At 39.5% G+C, this 17,795-nt stretch overlaps 2 protein-coding genes across 4 annotated transcripts in view; one reads left to right on the top strand and one right to left on the bottom strand.

The window, feature by feature from the left end:
- Nucleotides 1–5,781, bottom strand: part of LOC138052357 (serum paraoxonase/arylesterase 1-like) — a 30,348-nt gene extending 24,567 nt beyond the window's left edge. The window contains exons 1-2 of one of the 2 annotated variants that reach the window (XM_068898816.1): nucleotides 5,604–5,781; nucleotides 5,457–5,521 (exon numbers count right to left, since the gene is read on the bottom strand). In XM_068898816.1, the coding sequence (XP_068754917.1) occupies nucleotides 5,457–5,521; nucleotides 5,604–5,671 (133 nt within the window). In that variant the 5' untranslated portion in view covers nucleotides 5,672–5,781. The remainder of the gene's footprint in view (nucleotides 1–5,456; nucleotides 5,522–5,603) is intronic. The other variant, XM_068898815.1, reaches the window with a different exon arrangement.
- Nucleotides 5,660–13,858, top strand: LOC138052358 (melatonin receptor type 1C-like). Of its 2 annotated transcripts, XM_068898818.1 has the most exons (3): nucleotides 5,660–5,768; nucleotides 6,208–6,422; nucleotides 10,360–13,858. In XM_068898818.1, exon 3 carries the CDS (start codon nucleotides 11,998–12,000, stop codon nucleotides 12,946–12,948), a length of 951 nt encoding a protein of 316 aa, XP_068754919.1. In that variant the 5' UTR covers nucleotides 5,660–5,768; nucleotides 6,208–6,422; nucleotides 10,360–11,997; the 3' UTR covers nucleotides 12,949–13,858. The 2 variants fall into 2 exon arrangements, with proteins under 2 accessions (XP_068754919.1, XP_068754918.1); XM_068898817.1 differs by lacking the exon at nucleotides 5,660–5,768 and having other exon boundaries at nucleotides 6,121–6,422.
- Nucleotides 13,859–17,795: the final 3,937 nt, after the last annotated feature.

Genomic DNA, 17,795 nt, shown 5'->3' with positions numbered 1-17,795 from the left:
ACTGAAATAGGAAATAATTGGGAAGTGGAAAGGAAGAAGCAGATAGTCCCCAAGTATGGGAAATCATTGTGTTTTATCTTCCCCAATCTTGGGATTTTGTTGGAAAGGAATAGGGAAAAATATTACGGAATGTTACAGAAACAGGAAACATCTGGGAAGTCAAAATGGGATTCTTCTAATGTTGGGAAATACATGTAAATAGAATCTTTTCCCCCTGGAGCTGCAGTTCGGTTGCCACAACCTGGCTGGCTCTCATCCCTTTTATGATCGATTAAAACGTTAGTTTGATTCCAGTGTTGCAGTTCTGTACTTCTGTCTGTGGCCCATCCTGTGCAATCCGAGCAAGGGCAATGAGCAGGTTGAAATATCACTTCCAATCCAACATTTAACTTTTCTGACCTCCATTTTGGAAGTACTTCTGACTCAGTCTCTCTCTGTCTTTACTTGAAATGCGCATTAGTGCTTATTCCACATAAACATGTAGTCTGTATCTCTCTTTTTGTTCTAGAGATATTCAAGTTTTTTTTAATATGCAAATTAGCCAAGTGATGACGTCATAAACCCAACCAAATTTTGATCAAGTATGATGGAGAAAGATATCTCAGCCAATTTGTATCAGAAATACTTGGTTCTTTGCAGTAAGATTCTAGTAGATGTGTTCCACAATATGAGCATATTATTTTTGTTACCATGGCAACATACTGGGTTCTAGACCTCCCTGATATTAAAGGCTTTGCAGGCCACCTTTGGCTTTCTGTTTTGATATTTGCAAATGGTGCCTCATCTGCATTATCCTGCCAGCATATAAAGATGTTAGGTCGATCGAATTTGTGGCCTTGGTAATTGTTTTTTCTAGCCTGAGATCACCAAAATATTGAAATCAGGTTGGAGGGGACTGGAAAAGAGTGAGTTGCCATGGGAAGCAATTTCTTTACGGTCGTAGGTGTGTTGCCTTCAGAACTATTAGCTAACCAAGTTTCAATGGTCTCTGTTGCAAATTGACCGAGATAGCTCTATTTATATTCTTGATGTTCTATTGGGTTGGGTGAATGATGTCATCAGCCTTCTCATTTGCATATTTTACACATTTTTCAAACTTAAATATCTCCGGAACCAATGCAGATATTTCCAAACGGTAAACAGCGTTTTTGATGTTTCATGGTACTCTGTGTGATAAACCAAAAAATTCAAGGGATTAAAAATTTGATCATAGTAGCACTTTAACTTGGCGAAGCAATGGCGAACGAGGATGCGAACCAGACTTTCGAATTTGAAGTTGAGGATAAGCAAGAACAAAGAGAATCCAAGAATGAAGAGAGTCCAAGTGCTGCGGACATCTTAAAGCGAATCAGAGAGTGTTATGGTGAAAGTGTAGCAAAGGTATTTGAAGGTGAGAAATTCTAACTAAAAGCTGGCTGTTCAAGTTCAGGTTAAAGAGTTATTGTGCCGCAGAAATGCATTTTGTGACAGTGTAGATCTCTCAAATTGCCTTTTGTTGGTTAAGTTTTGTTTTTCTATGGTAAAAACATGCAAGCACAACACGAATTGTCTTTATTCAAATTTGCCCAATCCCGAAATAGGTAATGTTCTATTCGAAATATAAGCTTAAGGATGGTGCCTACTATTGTTATTGCGCATACGTTCTGCGCATCTCAAGATACTGGGATTTCCTAGCGGTGATGCTTACTAATACAGGGATATTTTTGCGCGGTTTAAAACTATCCGGAGAAAATAGATCTTAGAAAGTATTCTTGGTATCCAAAAAGAAAATTGGGGGTAACCATGCATTTTTGAGAGATAATTAAGCTTCAATTTGAGAAAGAACGCCATACATTGCTTTGTATTTTAAAGCTTTTTACAAATATTATTCATGAATTATCTTTGAAAAATGTGTGGTTACCCCCAATTTTCTTTTTGGATTTCAATAACAGTTGTTAAGATCTACATTTCCTGCATAATCACACACGGGGCAAAAATATCTTTAATTAGTAGGCACCGTCCTTAAACCACCTACATGAACTGCAGCGTGTAGTACTGCATGCGCACTTGGTAAAGAAAGGAATCAGAACATTTCAATTAATCATGTTATGTGTTTGTTCGCTTTTCGCGCTTTCTTAATGAAGCTTAATGAAACATTCAAAACTTGTCTAAGCTTTTATTGAAAGGCTTAATCCTTTCCCTTGAATATGTAGGGGTTATATTAATTATTGTCACTGGTGCAATGCCACATCATTTTGCCTTCATTTCGCCCGAAATAGGAATTGATTTGTAACTTCTGAGTTATGGAATATTGATATCAGATGTAAATTGGAAATTGACAGATGCTTGTAATGCAGTAGCAGTAGTTCAATCAATTTATTTGGATTATCAGCTGGGACATGTGCAGTTTGTCTTTGATAATGATGATGATGATGATGATATGGAAGCTAAGTTTGGCAATAATTTAAGGGTAGTTTCGGTACCTCAGCTCTAAAGAGTTCTTTTCGAAGTTTCCATTAACCACCCCCGTCCTTTTTATATGGGAGTCCCCCCTGTTCTGGAAGACATTTAAATTTTGGTGTGAACAGGATATTGAAACAATTGCTTTAAGTTGCAGACATTGCACTTGCTACTCTGTTGATGTAGTGTATAATGTTGTCTGTTGTTGTATTTACAGGATGGCAGTGATTTGAGCAGCAATGCTTCCACATTATCAGTGGAATCTGAAGCAGAGGAGCAGGCAGTGAAACTTAGTTTACCAATCGCCTAGAGTTCACCCTTGGCGTGCTCAGGGGCAGTACAAGACACAAAAGACAGTGAATTGTCAACTAAAATTTGTAGAGTGATCGTGAAAGGTTTTTGTGGCAAAGCACTAAGTAGGGAAGAATGTGTTAAACTTCTCAAGAGTAAATTTACTGTACAGGCAAAGAATCTTGCATCACTCACATATTCACAGTGTCTTCAAGTAGCAGCTACAAAGTTAGTTTGGAGCAAGTATGTATCAGTGCCAGAGAATGTTAAATTTTCCAAGCTAAAGACAGAAAACATTGTAGTAAACAAGGAAATTATTGGTATGTGACTCTCCACAGGAACTGTCAGTGTGAAGCAATATGACCATAAATAATGTTGGGTTAAATTTTTAGTGCTCAGGGGCAGCACAAATTAATTTTTTTGTGAAAGGTGTTTGTGGCAAATTACTAAGCAGAAAAGGATGTGTGAAACTCCTCAAGACTAAATTTGTTGTACAGGCAGAAATCTTACACCACTTACATATTCATAGTGTCTGTAAGTAACACCAAAAAAGTTACAGTAGTTCAGAGCAAGTATGTATCGGTGCCAGAGCATGTTGAATTTTCCAAGCTGAAGACAGAGAACATCCCAGTAAAAACAGAAGTCATTCCAGAATGAGACTTGTCACAGGAACTGTCAGTGTTAAGTGATATGACCATAGCCATAAATAATGTTGAGTTAAATCTTCAGTGACTTAAAACTTACTGGATCAATATCAGTATCTGGGCAACTGCACACCTACCCCTCCCCTAACCCAACATGTTATAATAAGTTAGTGTTACTGTTGGGTTAGGGGAGGGATAGGTGCAAAGTTGCCCAGATACTGATATTGATCTAACTTACTTGGATAGGAAGGGATATGCAATCACTGTACATAGTAGTGTAGGACAGAAAAATAATAATACATCATGATAGTATGTTTTGGTTTGGCAATTTGTCAAGTGTGGTATTGCAATTTATTTAACATTAAGAACATTGTTGTGGAGTGAAAGTCAACTTTATTGTTTTTTAGTTTCTGACATCAGTCGTTTGAAATCTGGTTTCTATTGTTTACCAGTGTAAAGTTAGAAGATGTGTACAATTAAAATTTATTTTATTGTACTTGGTTACATTATTTTGGCAGAGCAATGCCCAGTTCTAATTCACCCTCATAATTGAGAGAATTGGTGCAAATCAATACTATCTCAGGGGAAACACTGGATCCATGAAAACACATTACTGGATAAATATTGGGACAATTCAAGCCCATTTTTGATGCAATTTATTCCCATTATTGTGAGAGAATTGATACACATTAATCCCAAAATTGGGGAAAAACTGGCACAATTTAAACCCATTACTGGTTAAAAATTGGGACAATTAAAGCCCATTTTTGGGGTAAAATTGATGCAATTTATTCCCCTTATTGTGATAGAATTGATACACAAAATTGGGGAAAAACTGGCACAATTTAAACCCATTACTGGTTAAAAATTGGGACAATTGAAGCCCATTTTTGGGGTAAAATTGGTACAATTTATTCCCATTATTGTGAATAAACTGTTACAGATTTATCCCAGTCCTGGGAAAGAAATAGCTTCATTAAACCCCATTACTGGAGTAATACTGCGACAAGAAAATCCCACATGTGGGATTTCAATGGGAATTTTATGATCCATGATTGGTTTTGGTAGCACTTTCCCAATATATCAATCCCAGTTTTTTCACAGTTTTAACCCAGGATGGGAAATCTGAAATTCTTCCTGTGCAAGGCGGAGCGTTCACTGCATTTAACTGACAGTAAAAGTGAATGCCCCGGGTATCCCCTAAGGGAGGTGGTGGGGGTTTCAAATGACTGTTGCATAACTTGTTGTAAGGAAAAACACAGGTCGATTACAGTGACTCGCAACGTGATAACTTTTTGGAAAGAAATTCCAGTGTTTTGCAGGATCTAACGCATGTTGGCAAGAAGCCATGTTTACTTCAGGGCTGTCCGAGCTTCTTGGGTCAAGGGGCTGGAAGGCTCTGATTTAATGAATTGTGCTTGATGTTTAGAGGGCGGGGAAATTCACTCTGAATTTTTTTCCTCGCAAGGCGGAGCGTTCACTGCATTTAATTTCACTGGCAGTAAAAGTGAATGCCCCGGCATCCCCTAAGCGAGGTAGCGGGGGTTTCAAATGACTGTTGCATAACTTGTTGTAAGAAAAAAACACAGGTCGATTACCGTGACTCGCAACGTGATAACTTTTTGGAAAGAAATTCCAGTGTTTTGCAGGATCTAACGCATGTTGGCAAGAAGCCATGTTTACTTCAGGGCTGTCCGGGCTTCTTGGGCTGGAAGACTCAGTTCTGAAATTCTGCAAAGGAGATTGTGTGACCTGGAGCCCTAGCGTGACGAGCGTCGCAGCGAAGAACTTGTCAACTTCCAAATATTGCTACCAACGAACGTTGAAAAACGTGGACTAAAGACACTTCAATCTTCGCTTGCTAGCGAACATAAGCGTGGTACTATCAACCGGATCTACAGTCAATTTACTGACGGTCACAGCAGTGACTTAAAGTGAGAAAGTCCTGTTCATCCGAATTGTCTGAAGAGGTTATTTGCTTCTTGCCACATTTTGCTCAGGGTCATAGCGTTATATAAACGAAGCGTGAATTGAGATCATTTATCAATGCTACTCTGTATGTACAGAAGACTTCAAGCTTACCTTTTATTAATCTGCAAGGCCCCGGTGAGTGGTTCACGGTATGAGAGAAAAATCCCACAGCAACCCTAAAGATTAAAGAACGAAAGTTTCATGAGTCATCTGCCATCAAAAATTCATACAACACAACAGTAGCAGCGTTTAACTTGCATAAAAGTGAGGCAACGGTAGGCAAGGACAGCGACGAACGCAACCGCCACAACTTGAAAACGACCCATGGATACTGGAAATTTTTGCTTGTAATGGCGAAGAGAAGTTTAAGACGAAGCGTCCCAAATGATGGGCGGTGTGAAACCCAAAGATTAGTGACAACTGGTAATGCAAATAATAAATTTCAATTGTTTTAAAGAAGTCACAGGTCAGCGCACGTACAAAATAAATTCTGTGGGAGAGGGTATGGACAATTTCCTTTGTCTTTGTTTCTTTGAAGTGATCCATTGTTCAATGGTTTTTTCCCTACACAACCCTCAGTATTGGGCTTCCTTGTGCTTTTTCTGTCGTGCCAGAGCACGATCTTGGATCTACCTTTCTTGCTCAAGAACTTTAGTATTTACTCAGCCTGACCCCTCAAAGAATTAAATGTAGCGTCCCATGGGCAGGGATAATAAAAACAAAGTAAATTTGCAATCCTCAGTGTTAAAGTTTAAGAGCGGCAGCTATTATTTTTGTTGTTGTAAAGTGTCTAAATTTCGATTCACCATTCACTGTTTGTTGAAATCTTGTCAAATTTTTCCGTTTTCTTGTCTTTGATGAGGCCTTATCTGGGAATACTGGATACTCAGCTGATATGCAGGCTTCTGGTCAAGCTGATGTCATCCTGTTGGACTTTGTTAAGCCTTTTCATGGGGCGCCCCACGATAAGAGGCAACGCCGGCAAGGCTCGTTTAGTACTTCTGCTCAAGACAAGCTGAATACTACGGTATCACTTAGTGGACAGCTAAAGTACTGGCTTCAGTGACTTTCTTACTGGTAGGAGAAAACTTGATAGGGGAAATGGGTCAGCCTTGTCTATCTCGTCTTCTCCAGGCTACTGCCCTTGGAAAAACTTTGTTTCTCCTCTTCCTCAATGATACTTTCAGATGTCACATTATCGGCGCACGATAGTGTCCTATTCTTCCATATACGCCCTGTACAATCTCTGACTGATCATGACACCCTTCGATATTACTTGTACCAGCTAGTGCCGTGGAAGACTAACTGTTGAATGACTTTGGTCCCCTGCAATTGCTACAGCATAACTAATACTCCTTTTTAGTCGTGGATACGCGAAGCGTAGGTACGACCATCGTTAGGGGTCAGGATATGCTAATTTGTCACTAACTTAGATGTAAAACTAATCGATAATGCAATGACCAATCTTGATTTTTTCAAGACATGCCCTGAATTTGTCACTCACTTAGTTGAATTCAAATCGATATGGCAACAATCAATATCGATTTTCCGACGTTTCACTATCCGAAGTAATGCCCAAACGTAATACAATGAAATATTCTTCGACTCTGCAGTCAGCTCAGTGTTACTGAGCCATTGCTCAGTGGAAGACTTAAGGCGTCACTGTACTATGTGTGTAAAAAATGAATACGAAGAGACATTTGCTCGTCGATCCGCCAAGTTCACAGGTCCACTCGTATAGGAGCACGCCGCTGAGATAGCCGTGGACAGTAACAACTGTGTTCACCTAAGGCAAATTAATTGTTATTATTGTTTCATCATTCTGTTAGTTATATTCAATACCTATAAGGTATACTTGTATGATATTTAAAAGCTAAAGACGCTTAAATGTAAAGGACGGCGTTAAAACCACTCGAGAGCGGCTGTGTTTACAAAGTTGAAATCTAGTATTCGGTATAACCTTGTTGTAGTTGAACAGTGAAGCATTCCTTTACGATAAGAATCAGACACGAATTCATTCTTTCTAAATTAATGGCTATCCTCTGGTACTTCACAGGCTTTTAAGAACATCGTAAAAAGATTAGACAGTTTATTACTGGAGCCGAAAACACCGGTTGGCGATTATTTTCACCTGGCTCTTTTGCATAGTCCATGAAATGCAACTTCATGATCCATTCAAGATTTCGTGAAATAAGGTTGACTAAAGGGTTTTGGAAACAATCCTTGTTTTTACTTATCACAAATTGAGGAATTCGTAGCTGTTTACATAGTTGAGAACCCTTCAGATATTTGAAAATGACCTGGTGTAGCATGCCAATGATAACGCATTCTTTTTTAGATAAAAATCGAATACGAATTCAGTTATTATTTCCTCGCAAGATCTGAAATGTAGGCAATGTATCCACGACTTCTTCACAGTTCTCCTTTGATTTCTTATATGGCCGTGTCTAAAAAGGGCTGGAGAAGACCAAATTATAAAATTTTATCGGCTAAAATCATAGTTAATATATGGAGATGGTTATGAGACTCGACATGTTTCTTTGTTTTATGTTCGCTGTTTTGGCCCTGATCCTGTACAAACCACACCCTTTTTTGTATAAACATATAAACAAGATGAAATAATAATAATGGAATAGCTCAAACTTATATTTTGAAGTGACGTTTTCGTCGCTCTCCATATTCGTGCAAGGTTTCTTAAACTCCCTAACAGTGCAAGGCTGGTTGTACGGCTGTGAGGATATATATATTCTTTTTTTGTTTGACTTCTTCAGGGGGTTAAATGATTTGCCTTTATAATTTTTTGTAATTCAAATATAAGCCATACGAAAACTAGGTATTAGATTACAGATAAATGTATAAAAATAGAAATGTGTATAGGGTTACAGATAAATCAAAATTTACAATTCATCTCTTGTTTATACAATACAATTCATACTTAATTGACTACTCCCCATAGGGGCTTTTCAGGGCCAATGAAACAATCGAAGAAACAACGCAACACAACGACAACAACTCTGTTAAGAGTCCCAACTGGCCGGAGGCAAACTAGTTGGCTATTTACAAGTGCAGCTGGGAAGTTGAACCAGGGACTACCCGAGGAACAACAAAAGGGACACGACTCGGTGTGTTTGTGTAATTGGCGCTTTTTTTAAGAGCTGCATTTCGATGAAGAAAGGAATGCTGTGAACGAGAGGTTTGAGAAAGTGGTTCACAAATTGTGAAATACGTTCCGGGATGTCCTTGTTAGTGGATTTTTGGTGAGATGTAAAATCGCCCTTGTTTGGGGTCAGTTTGTACAAGGAATTTTTTTTTGCCTTGTCGTCAACAATGGAATTTAAATGTTATGTATGTAAAGACGCATGCGTATTTGAATGTCACTAGTGATGTCACTGTCCAGTTGCCTGTAAAATATCTTTTTAAGTTCAAGTAAGCATTCGTTTATGTATCTAGTCGTGGTCCATGTTAACTGTTCCTGATCCCTTGTCAGCGGGTTTTATAATAATGAACATCTCTTTGTGAGTGTAATTGTTTGACAGCGGTTTGTTCGTGTTTACAGAAGTTGTCGCGTTCGCTCTTGAGAGGGATATGAAAGAAGTCTTGTTTGACTGCCAACCTCGTTTCCAGGGCTTTTCACCGGTGGTAAAAAGCCCTTGCATATAAAATTGTCTACAAGTCCATAACCCAGACGTCTCGATCAGCGATGGAATGCAGCAAGAGTGAATTAGATAAGACTGTTGATCTATTACTTTACGGTCTTACCCCAGATAGGTTTATTTTTAAATACACTCTGCGCGCAAAACAAACACAGGGCTGCCAATTTTAACCAATCAGAAGAAGCCATGTCACGTGTGAGTGCTTCATGCATGTCTTTCGCGGACATAACGACTGATTTTCGCGGGCACAGGTATTCTCAAAATAGACTCATTTGTGACTTTGCTGAGTAGCCCACCTATGCCATGCATAACGACAATCTTATCTAATTGTATAATACACTTTTAAAACAATTAATGCTGGATTTTTGCGGGGGAAAGACATGAAAGCATTGCGTTCCGTGCCGGATCCATGCCGGATTTTGCATTTAGCACGAGTATTCCCTCGTGGGGGTACTTTGTAGAAAGCTGTGGCAAGTACAGATCATAGAATTTGACAATCGCAAGGTTCTTACAAACAAGATCCGTATGTGCACTGAAATGAGATTTATGTATAATTCTCACCACTCGTTTCTGCAACTTACCAAATCGTCTTGGTTAGTTTTATAAGTAAAAGCCCAAACGTTATATAGTAAAAGAAGTAGGAATAAACAATTGAATAGTACAACACTCTTAGAGTTTGTCCATAGATAGAAACTCGATATTAAGCGACTTGGTTGGTCACATGAGGGATTTCACTCTTCCACTATACACTCCGACTCAAGAAAACTATTTCTCTTACCTGATCGATTTGTTGGTCATTTATCATAATTGAAAATCGTACAAGGTCAATTGGTGTAAAAGTGTACCGCGCGGTTATCATAACAACAGGTTCATAACCCAGAATTGCCGATCTCTCTCATTTGGCATTGGCCCATCAGTTTCAGTGACTGTATTATCGAAATTCCGCCAAGTTATGGCCAATTAGATTGGGCTTGATCCCCAGACCGGTCTGAGTCTGGTATCGGTCTGTGTTCTCACATAAATGAGAACAAATCTCAGACCGACCGGGTCCAGCGATACATTTATTACACAAAAGATTTTATTTCGTCCCGAAACCAGGCACCAAGCATTTCGTCCCGGTTTCATGCAAACGCCTGAAATAATTTCATAAAGGTTCAAGTTCGTCCCGGTCTCACGTAAATACCCCCTTAGTCTTCGAAACCGGTACGATCCGAAGAAGAGAGAGTATCACATTTCCTTGTTTTAAATGGAATTGTTTTATCAGCGTTACATTAAGTCCTATAAAAGCAAACAATTGAACGGTCCTCGATGTTTTCGGGGTCAATAAAAGATTGATTTGTTTTTTTCCTATTTTATTGCAGAAAAAGAAAAGATCATCCGGTTTGGCTAATTAAGATCTTGGTGCTCAAAAGTAGCGGAAAAGACCTTCTATTTTTCTGTTTCGCAAAGTAAGCCGTTTACGACTTTAGTATTGACAGACAGACTAGTACTGAGGCAAATGGAGTCAAACCTTGTTCACGAAGTTTTAGTATGCTCGGTACTTTCTCGTCGTTTCATGTCTATATCCGGATTTAGTATATACTAAAACAGTGGAGAGCGTTGAAAGCGCGCGCTGATTGGCTACTCAAACTACGGATATCCTTTGCTAATCACTTCCGCGCAATTCACGCAGAATTTAACGTCCGAAAACGTTGTAATCTTTGCAGGAATGAATGAGTTAAAATAATCTTTTTGTGCTGTATTATCTCACTGTTTTAGTATATACTAAAACAACTATTCACCTCAGGAAGCGTTTACACGAACGCGGTTTCATTTGTAAGTCGTGATGATTTAAACGAACGTGCTAAATTCACTATTTTGCGGTCGAATAGTTGCTAAATATCTGTGGAACGTTTGCCTTCGCCATCCACGTGGTAGTAGACTCAAGCTTGTTTTTGTCCAAAGAAGATCAAGTAGCTTTAAATTTCCGTAGCGTTTACAAATGTCACGTTGTTTTTGTTTGTTTTGTTTTTGTGCACAACAAATTTTTCGTTCAGATGAAACAGCAAGGTAAGCTGACAGGATAAATTTGATTTAAAAGTACAATAAATTATGTTAGGGGGTCGCGCGATGTAGAAAATAATTCGCAATTGATCATGAATAGATTTGCCCAGGAGCCCATGAACTCCTGATTTGCGAAAATACCCGCGTCAGAGTCGGAATATTCTTTGACTTCCTTGCCAGCGATTTATGTTCTTGTGCGATTTTTTAGTTAGTGACGCTGTACTTTTCTTATTACCATTTCAACCCCATCGCTAGCGAAAACCGGCCATTCTTAAAACTGAAAGAAAATTATCCAGGAAGTTGAGGGTTATTGAAGGGTATTTGAAAAGGTTCCGGTGTTTCAAAAAGTAGGGGATTGTGACGGAAATGAAGCAGAGGATGGATCATCCACAGACACCGTGTCATGTTTATTTGACCCCAATCACGCGAAGATGCATGCAGAGATAGCACCTTCTTCATTTTCATCATTCCTAAAATTGTCCCCTTGATTTCTTACGAATCGGATTTGGGAATTTTAGCATCCTCTTATCTTTTTAAGTCGACAGCACTCTCAAGAGCTTACTTGAAAGGTTTCCGGTAATTCGTAGAAAGTAGGGAACTGGTTATAAGCGGAACTGCGAGAAAAAAGGAGATACCTCTGCCTTGGGTTTCCACCAATCTGAGTTTTTCTCGAATGCGCCCATAGACAAGATCAGAAAATGGTATTCAGTTAATTGGAAATTTAATATGTTCCGTAATTCTGCGATGTCCTCAGCAATGGTAATTTCTGTTTCATTCGTCGACCGGGAAGTTATCTGCCGAAAAAAGAACAGGACGCTATCATGTTTCCGGCTCCTTTTAAGGCAAGCTCTATGAGAGAGAGAAAATAAATACACCATCACGAATTCATTTCATTCGATTTCTCTCCGGTGCGTGTTTCCTCTCTTGAACGTTCTCTGTCAGTCAGCTCAGAAAAAATGCCAAATGCATCAGAGAGAGAAAGGCTGTTAGCAATGTCCTTGGAAAACAGAGGAGTCGGTGCAGTGGTATGGGAATCAATGATCTGTGCCTTCATCGTTGTGTCTGCGTTCTTGGGTAATACCGTGTTGTGCTTGTCTCTCTACAAGACGAAAGGATTTCAAACGTCCCAAAACTACTACATAACCTGTCTCGCTGTCACTGATTTGCTGTACGGGGCCTTGTGTATGTCTTTCTCCCTTGGGGCCCTAGTACGAGGAAAATGGGTGTTCGGTGATGCCCTGTGCCAGTCACAAGGAAGTTTAATTTTCATCAGTGTTAACGTTTCGTTATTTACCATGACACTGATTGCTATCAATCGTTATTTCAAGATCTGCCGGCCAATACATGCCCATCGAAAGCTTTACAACAGAAGAAATATTACGCTGTCCGTTGTTCTGACATGGGTCGTGTCCATTGCGTTGGTACTTGTGTTGTTTTCGTTCACGAATCAACCGTTTCGGTTTCATCCTGGGAAATTCAATTGCTTTTTTGACTTCATACACGGTCATGGCGTCCGTCTATACATGATCATTGCGTATTGTGTGGTGTGCGTGACCATATTTCCCGTCATAACCTTTTGCTACTTAAAAGTTTACAGAAAAGTGCGAGAACACTTCGCGGAAATAGCGAAGTCTGAGTTGATGCCAGATGATGCGAGATTATTTATCAAAGAAGCCAAGATCACAAAGATGTTGTTCATCACCGTCGTTGCTTTCCTCGCTTGTTGGACTCCTTCAGTTTGTCTCGACCTTTTTGAAGCAATTCATGGGGCGTACTCCCTTCCGCGACAAGTGTATTACTGGCAAGTAATAACTTTTTCTTGCAGTAGTGCGATCAACCCAGTCATTTATGGTTTCATGCGGAAAGAGCTTCGGTTGGCATACAAAAACATTTTAACTTGTAGATAGGGTTTTAATCTTCCACTTTATGCAATTGTCATTGTTAGATGGGGGGAGGGGGCCAGTCGTGTAAAGACACTCTGTAGTCAAACCACGGTAATCAATTACTCTCACAAATTAAAACGCAATGGGTACGTAGAACTTCGATACAACAAAACTATGATATTGCGAACTGAAAGAAAAGGGGATTCTTAGCAGTTTTGTGAATATCGGTTGCACTATTAGAAATCATCGAAAATAGTAACGATAGGGAGAAATGATTAATGAAGGATGTGATCCTTCTTTCTTCACAGTGGAGTGAAATAGTCTTCCAAAAAACGTGCCTTAGTCACTGAAATTGTGCTAAGGCGATTGGGTACTTGCCTCAGAAAGCCTGATCGAACGCAAATGTCTGTGATCTACTCGATCACAAAATTTTGGTGAAAAATAGTCATTATTAATGGACCTTTTTCGATATATTAAAATTCAGCTTGATAGTGAGGCTGTGAACAAAGACAAAGGAAAGTGGATGATATGTAAATATTTTTCACATTCATTCCAACGTGTTTCTATTGTCTTTGTCGGCTCACTGCCTCACTATCAAGATGAATATTTGATATTTCGAAAATGGCCTATTGAACAACAACGCAAATTAACAAAAGAACAGAAAAAAAGGATATACTGCAGACTTCGGAGGAACACAACTTGTTTGCCATTGTTAGTCAATTGATGTACTATTTTTGTAATATATTTGTGGCAAAAGAATAAATAGTCTAGGAGCAGTAATAGAACGGATCACGTGACCACGCTAACGTGAAAACGAGGCTGGATCACATAATGCCTTGTAGCTATTGTCTATGGCGACAGATTTCCCCAATAGACAACTCTGAAACATAACAGTGATAAATCTGATCTCGTGTCCATTATAACGTGTAAAGGAGCCTTTTTTTCACGAAATGTTTTGTGGCATATTTTGCACCACTTACTTGCAACCAATGCAATTTTATCACAACTCCCTGACAAGAATAAAGGTATCCTATTTATCTCCCTCCTCCTCCTCCTCCTCATCGTTCTCCTCTTCATCATCATCGTCGTCATGATCATCATCAACATTATCAACATCAGATGACTTATAGGCATCTTCATCAACATCATTATCACAGCCTCCGTCATCTTCAGCATCATTGCAGCTGCAGAGATCGGTACATTTAAGTCCAGCGTTCGCGGCATTTGCATCTGTTATTGCTCCTTAATAAGGTGAGGATTGCATCGAATAGCAGCTTGGGGCAATCCCTATGAAGCAACCCGTAGAGATATGGTGTACAGCTGTACCTCGAGAGAAACCATTAAGAGGCTGATAAGAAATGGTAGCTGCATGATTTTGATGCTGCAAACTCGGGAGCCACTACTACAAACATCATCTAGCCTGACACCGACATGCACATGTTTGTAGTGTCCCTCAGGCAATTCCCAGAAATAATAATAGCTTTATCAATCAATGCATCATTAAATAAAAAAAATTCGGTGAATTTAGGATAATAAAATTAAAACAATAAAAAATATATATGAGGCAATGTACAATTTAAATACTTGAGGTTAAGCAGAACTCACGAGAACATCATGTATTGTTTCAAGCTTAGCACAAAGGACTTCATGTGCCTATCAGTCCTAGAATGTGGTGTCTGAAGGCTTAACGCGATTCATCACTCGAATACAGTTGATATTGATCGTTGTCATTGATATCAGGGAGTAATTGGAATGGTTCTTATCACTTAAAATTCTCTCGAGTTCGCACCAAGAAGCTGCATCTCTGCTCTCTTGAAGGTTAGGAAGGCTAGCCTTCATAATGCCAATAATTGAAAGGCTGCGATTCTGCACACGCTAGAGATCTTCAACGAAGTATTTGGGGATACCACCCCACAGCGGAGATGCATACTCTACTGTGAGAACACATTTTCAGTTGTGACTAGGAAGAGGAAGCATTCAGTATAGAAAGGTAAATCTCAACCCTATTATTCTTGCTCTTGAACTTGCAAAACTGCGACACTTCCTGGATTCCATGCGTAGAGTGGAGTTGATATAACAGGACGCTTTGCGGGTATGATAAGTAAAATCAGTGTTTTACTTGATCACTTCTCTCTTCCCTCTATACACCACACTTCAAATATACATTCATTTCACCCATCAAGTCCTTCACGGGAACGAATCAGCCCCAACAAATTGACCCGCTAAGAAAGCGGAAGAAATTGAAACGTTTGGAGAGTGTAGCAACTCAGAGGGACTGCACTCTGCACCTAAAACTGTGTACAGCCTCAAGACAAACACTGTTCCCCCGGCTAAGAATGCAGATGGGACTCAACTATTTACAGTCATGAAAGAAATATCAGACAGACGGAAAGAGCATTTTCACCAACTACTGAAACAAGAAGGCAACGTAGACATTGATGCAACTGACCACCTCACTGCTCGCGAGACAATGATGCATTTGAATGATCCAATCACCATGGAAGAACTAAGGAAAGCTGTAAAAGCTGCTAACATTGGTAAGGTGCCTGGTCTGAATGGCATACCATAAACCATGGCGATGATGGTCTACTACAACAACTGCTTTCCGTAAAGTGCAATATGTGAAACCGATGGCGCAGATCCAAGGTTGGACTAAGTGACACATAAGAACGTGCAATGCGCAACACCGGCGCTGATTACTCTCGGCTCAGTCAACATCGACATCGATTAACTGCCGGAGAGGTAGAACATTGCATCAGCATCGCCGTGGTCATGGAGCCACCAGAATTTTTCAGGTGTCAATAAGAGACAATTGCTTCAATTGTCCTGATAAGTTCGAAGATCATTTCTCTCTTTCGGAAGCTATTGTGTTGGAAAGCATTCCCAGAAGCTTCTGAGGATAGTGAAACTGCACTTGCAGATCTGGGTAAAATCGTGCAACCCACAGCAAAGGCCGCTCGGCAGGAATTAAGAAATTAGTCTGCCTGCTGAACCAGCCTAGGGCACTTATTTCCAACTTTAAAAACCAACGCAATCTTCCATCTAATTAAGGGCGGTGCCTACTAATTAAAGATATTTTTCCCTGGTGTGTGATTATGCAGAAAATGTAGATCTTAACAAGTACCATTGAAATCCAAAACGAAAATTGGGGGTAGCCACGCATTTTTCAAAGATAATTCATGAATTATGTTTGTAAAAAGCTTTAAAATACAAAGCAATGTATGGCGTTCTTTCTCAAATTGAAGCTTAATTATCTCTCAAACATGCATGGTTACCCCCAATTTTCCTTTTGGTTACTAAGAATACTTACTAAGATCTACTTTTTGCGGATAGTTTTAAGGGCCCACTGACGTATTTTTTGGGGTGCGTTGCTAAGGATGTAATGGTTAAGTATTTTGAGAGAATTTGGCATTATTTTGGTCAGTTTCCAACTTTTGTAAGCCAATGACCCCAAATATGACGTCATCATACCACGCCCATGGTCACGTGATCAATAAAAGAAAACTCTAAATTTGTCTCCGTGCTACGCAATTTTGGTATTTAATCGATGGTTTGATAATTTGTATTCGTTTTTGCATCCAGCCAAGAATGGTTTTCTTTTTATTTTGAAAAATGTTCTTTTTAAAGACATAAACGATAATGAAATACCCATAACTTTTTCAAAAAAGATGATTTTAAAAGATCAATGCTTAGCTATTATTCTGTATTTGGGGGTAAAATGTGCCATGTAAAAAAATAATAATTCAATTTAAAACCGCCGGAAATTTAGCTTTTTTCGCAATCCGGAAGTCAGTTCGTTTACGCATGCGCAGTTGATCTGAGAACGAGCGCGAGGAAGGGCGAAGAAAACCCTTCGATGGAAACAACAGTTTGTCCGGTGACTTTTGCTTGTGAGTAGGCTTTTTTTTCAGCTCATGATATGATGACGTCAGTTACCGGAAGTAACATTTCACTTCCTTAGCAACCGCGAAAAATCCGTCTGTGGGCCCTTAAACCGTGCAAAAATATCCCTGTACAAGTAAGCATCACCGACAGGAAATCCGAGTATCTCGAGATGCGCAGAACGTATGCGCAATAACAATAGTAGGCACCGTCCTTAAGGAGCAATGTTTCACTAATACATGAAAATGTCGTGAAGCGGGACTTAAATGTCGCGACCTCCGCAGCGGCAAGGATGCTCAAGATGATGGAAGCTGTGATAATGATGTTGATGACGATGACTATGAGTCATTTGATGTTGGTAATGCTGATGATGATCATGACGACGATGATGATCAACAGGAGGAGGACGAAGACGAGGGAGGTGAATAGGATACCTTTTATCCTTGTCAGGGAGTTGAAATAAATTGTAAAAAGTAAGCGGTGCAAAATATGCCACAAGGCATTTAATGAAAAAAGGCTCCTTTACACGTTATCATGGACACGAGATCAGATGTATTATTGCTGCGAGCCTTAGCGATGAGCAACACCAATTTCAACAGACCGTGTGGGGCCTGGGCGCTTTTGAAAGCAACAAAGAACTCGATTTTCAGCCAAATTCTTTTCGTTATGGATGATTTTAAGTATATACAGTCTGTCGGATCAGCAGCAGTAGTTGCGGATATGTACGTGCTCAGCTCACATGATTGCCTACATGTTGGTGTCATGTTGCTGCTCTTCGGACTCGTTCGCTTCTGTTGAGTTGAAGTCGACCTATCGTGGTAAGTCTGTTCCCTTTTTCATCTTGGTTATCATGTCAAACGCAAATTGTTATGTTACAGAGTTGTCTAAGTTAAACTCCAATAGAAAGTATAAGCAATATTGGTACAATTTGTCGCCTTAAACAATAGCTACAAGGCATTATGTGCTCCAGCCTCGTTTTCACGTTGGCG

Source organism: Montipora capricornis, chromosome 6, assembly GCF_036669925.1.
Source record: "Montipora capricornis isolate CH-2021 chromosome 6, ASM3666992v2, whole genome shotgun sequence".
In the NCBI taxonomy this organism is placed as follows: Eukaryota; Metazoa; Cnidaria; class Anthozoa; order Scleractinia; family Acroporidae; genus Montipora; species Montipora capricornis.
This window is presented reverse-complemented; position numbering and strand designations above follow the sequence as displayed.

Coding starts and splice junctions, on each gene's coding strand:
- LOC138052358 (XM_068898818.1), top strand. CDS start 11,998: ATGCCAAATGCATCAGAGAGAGAAAGGCTGTTAGCAATGTCCTTGGAA.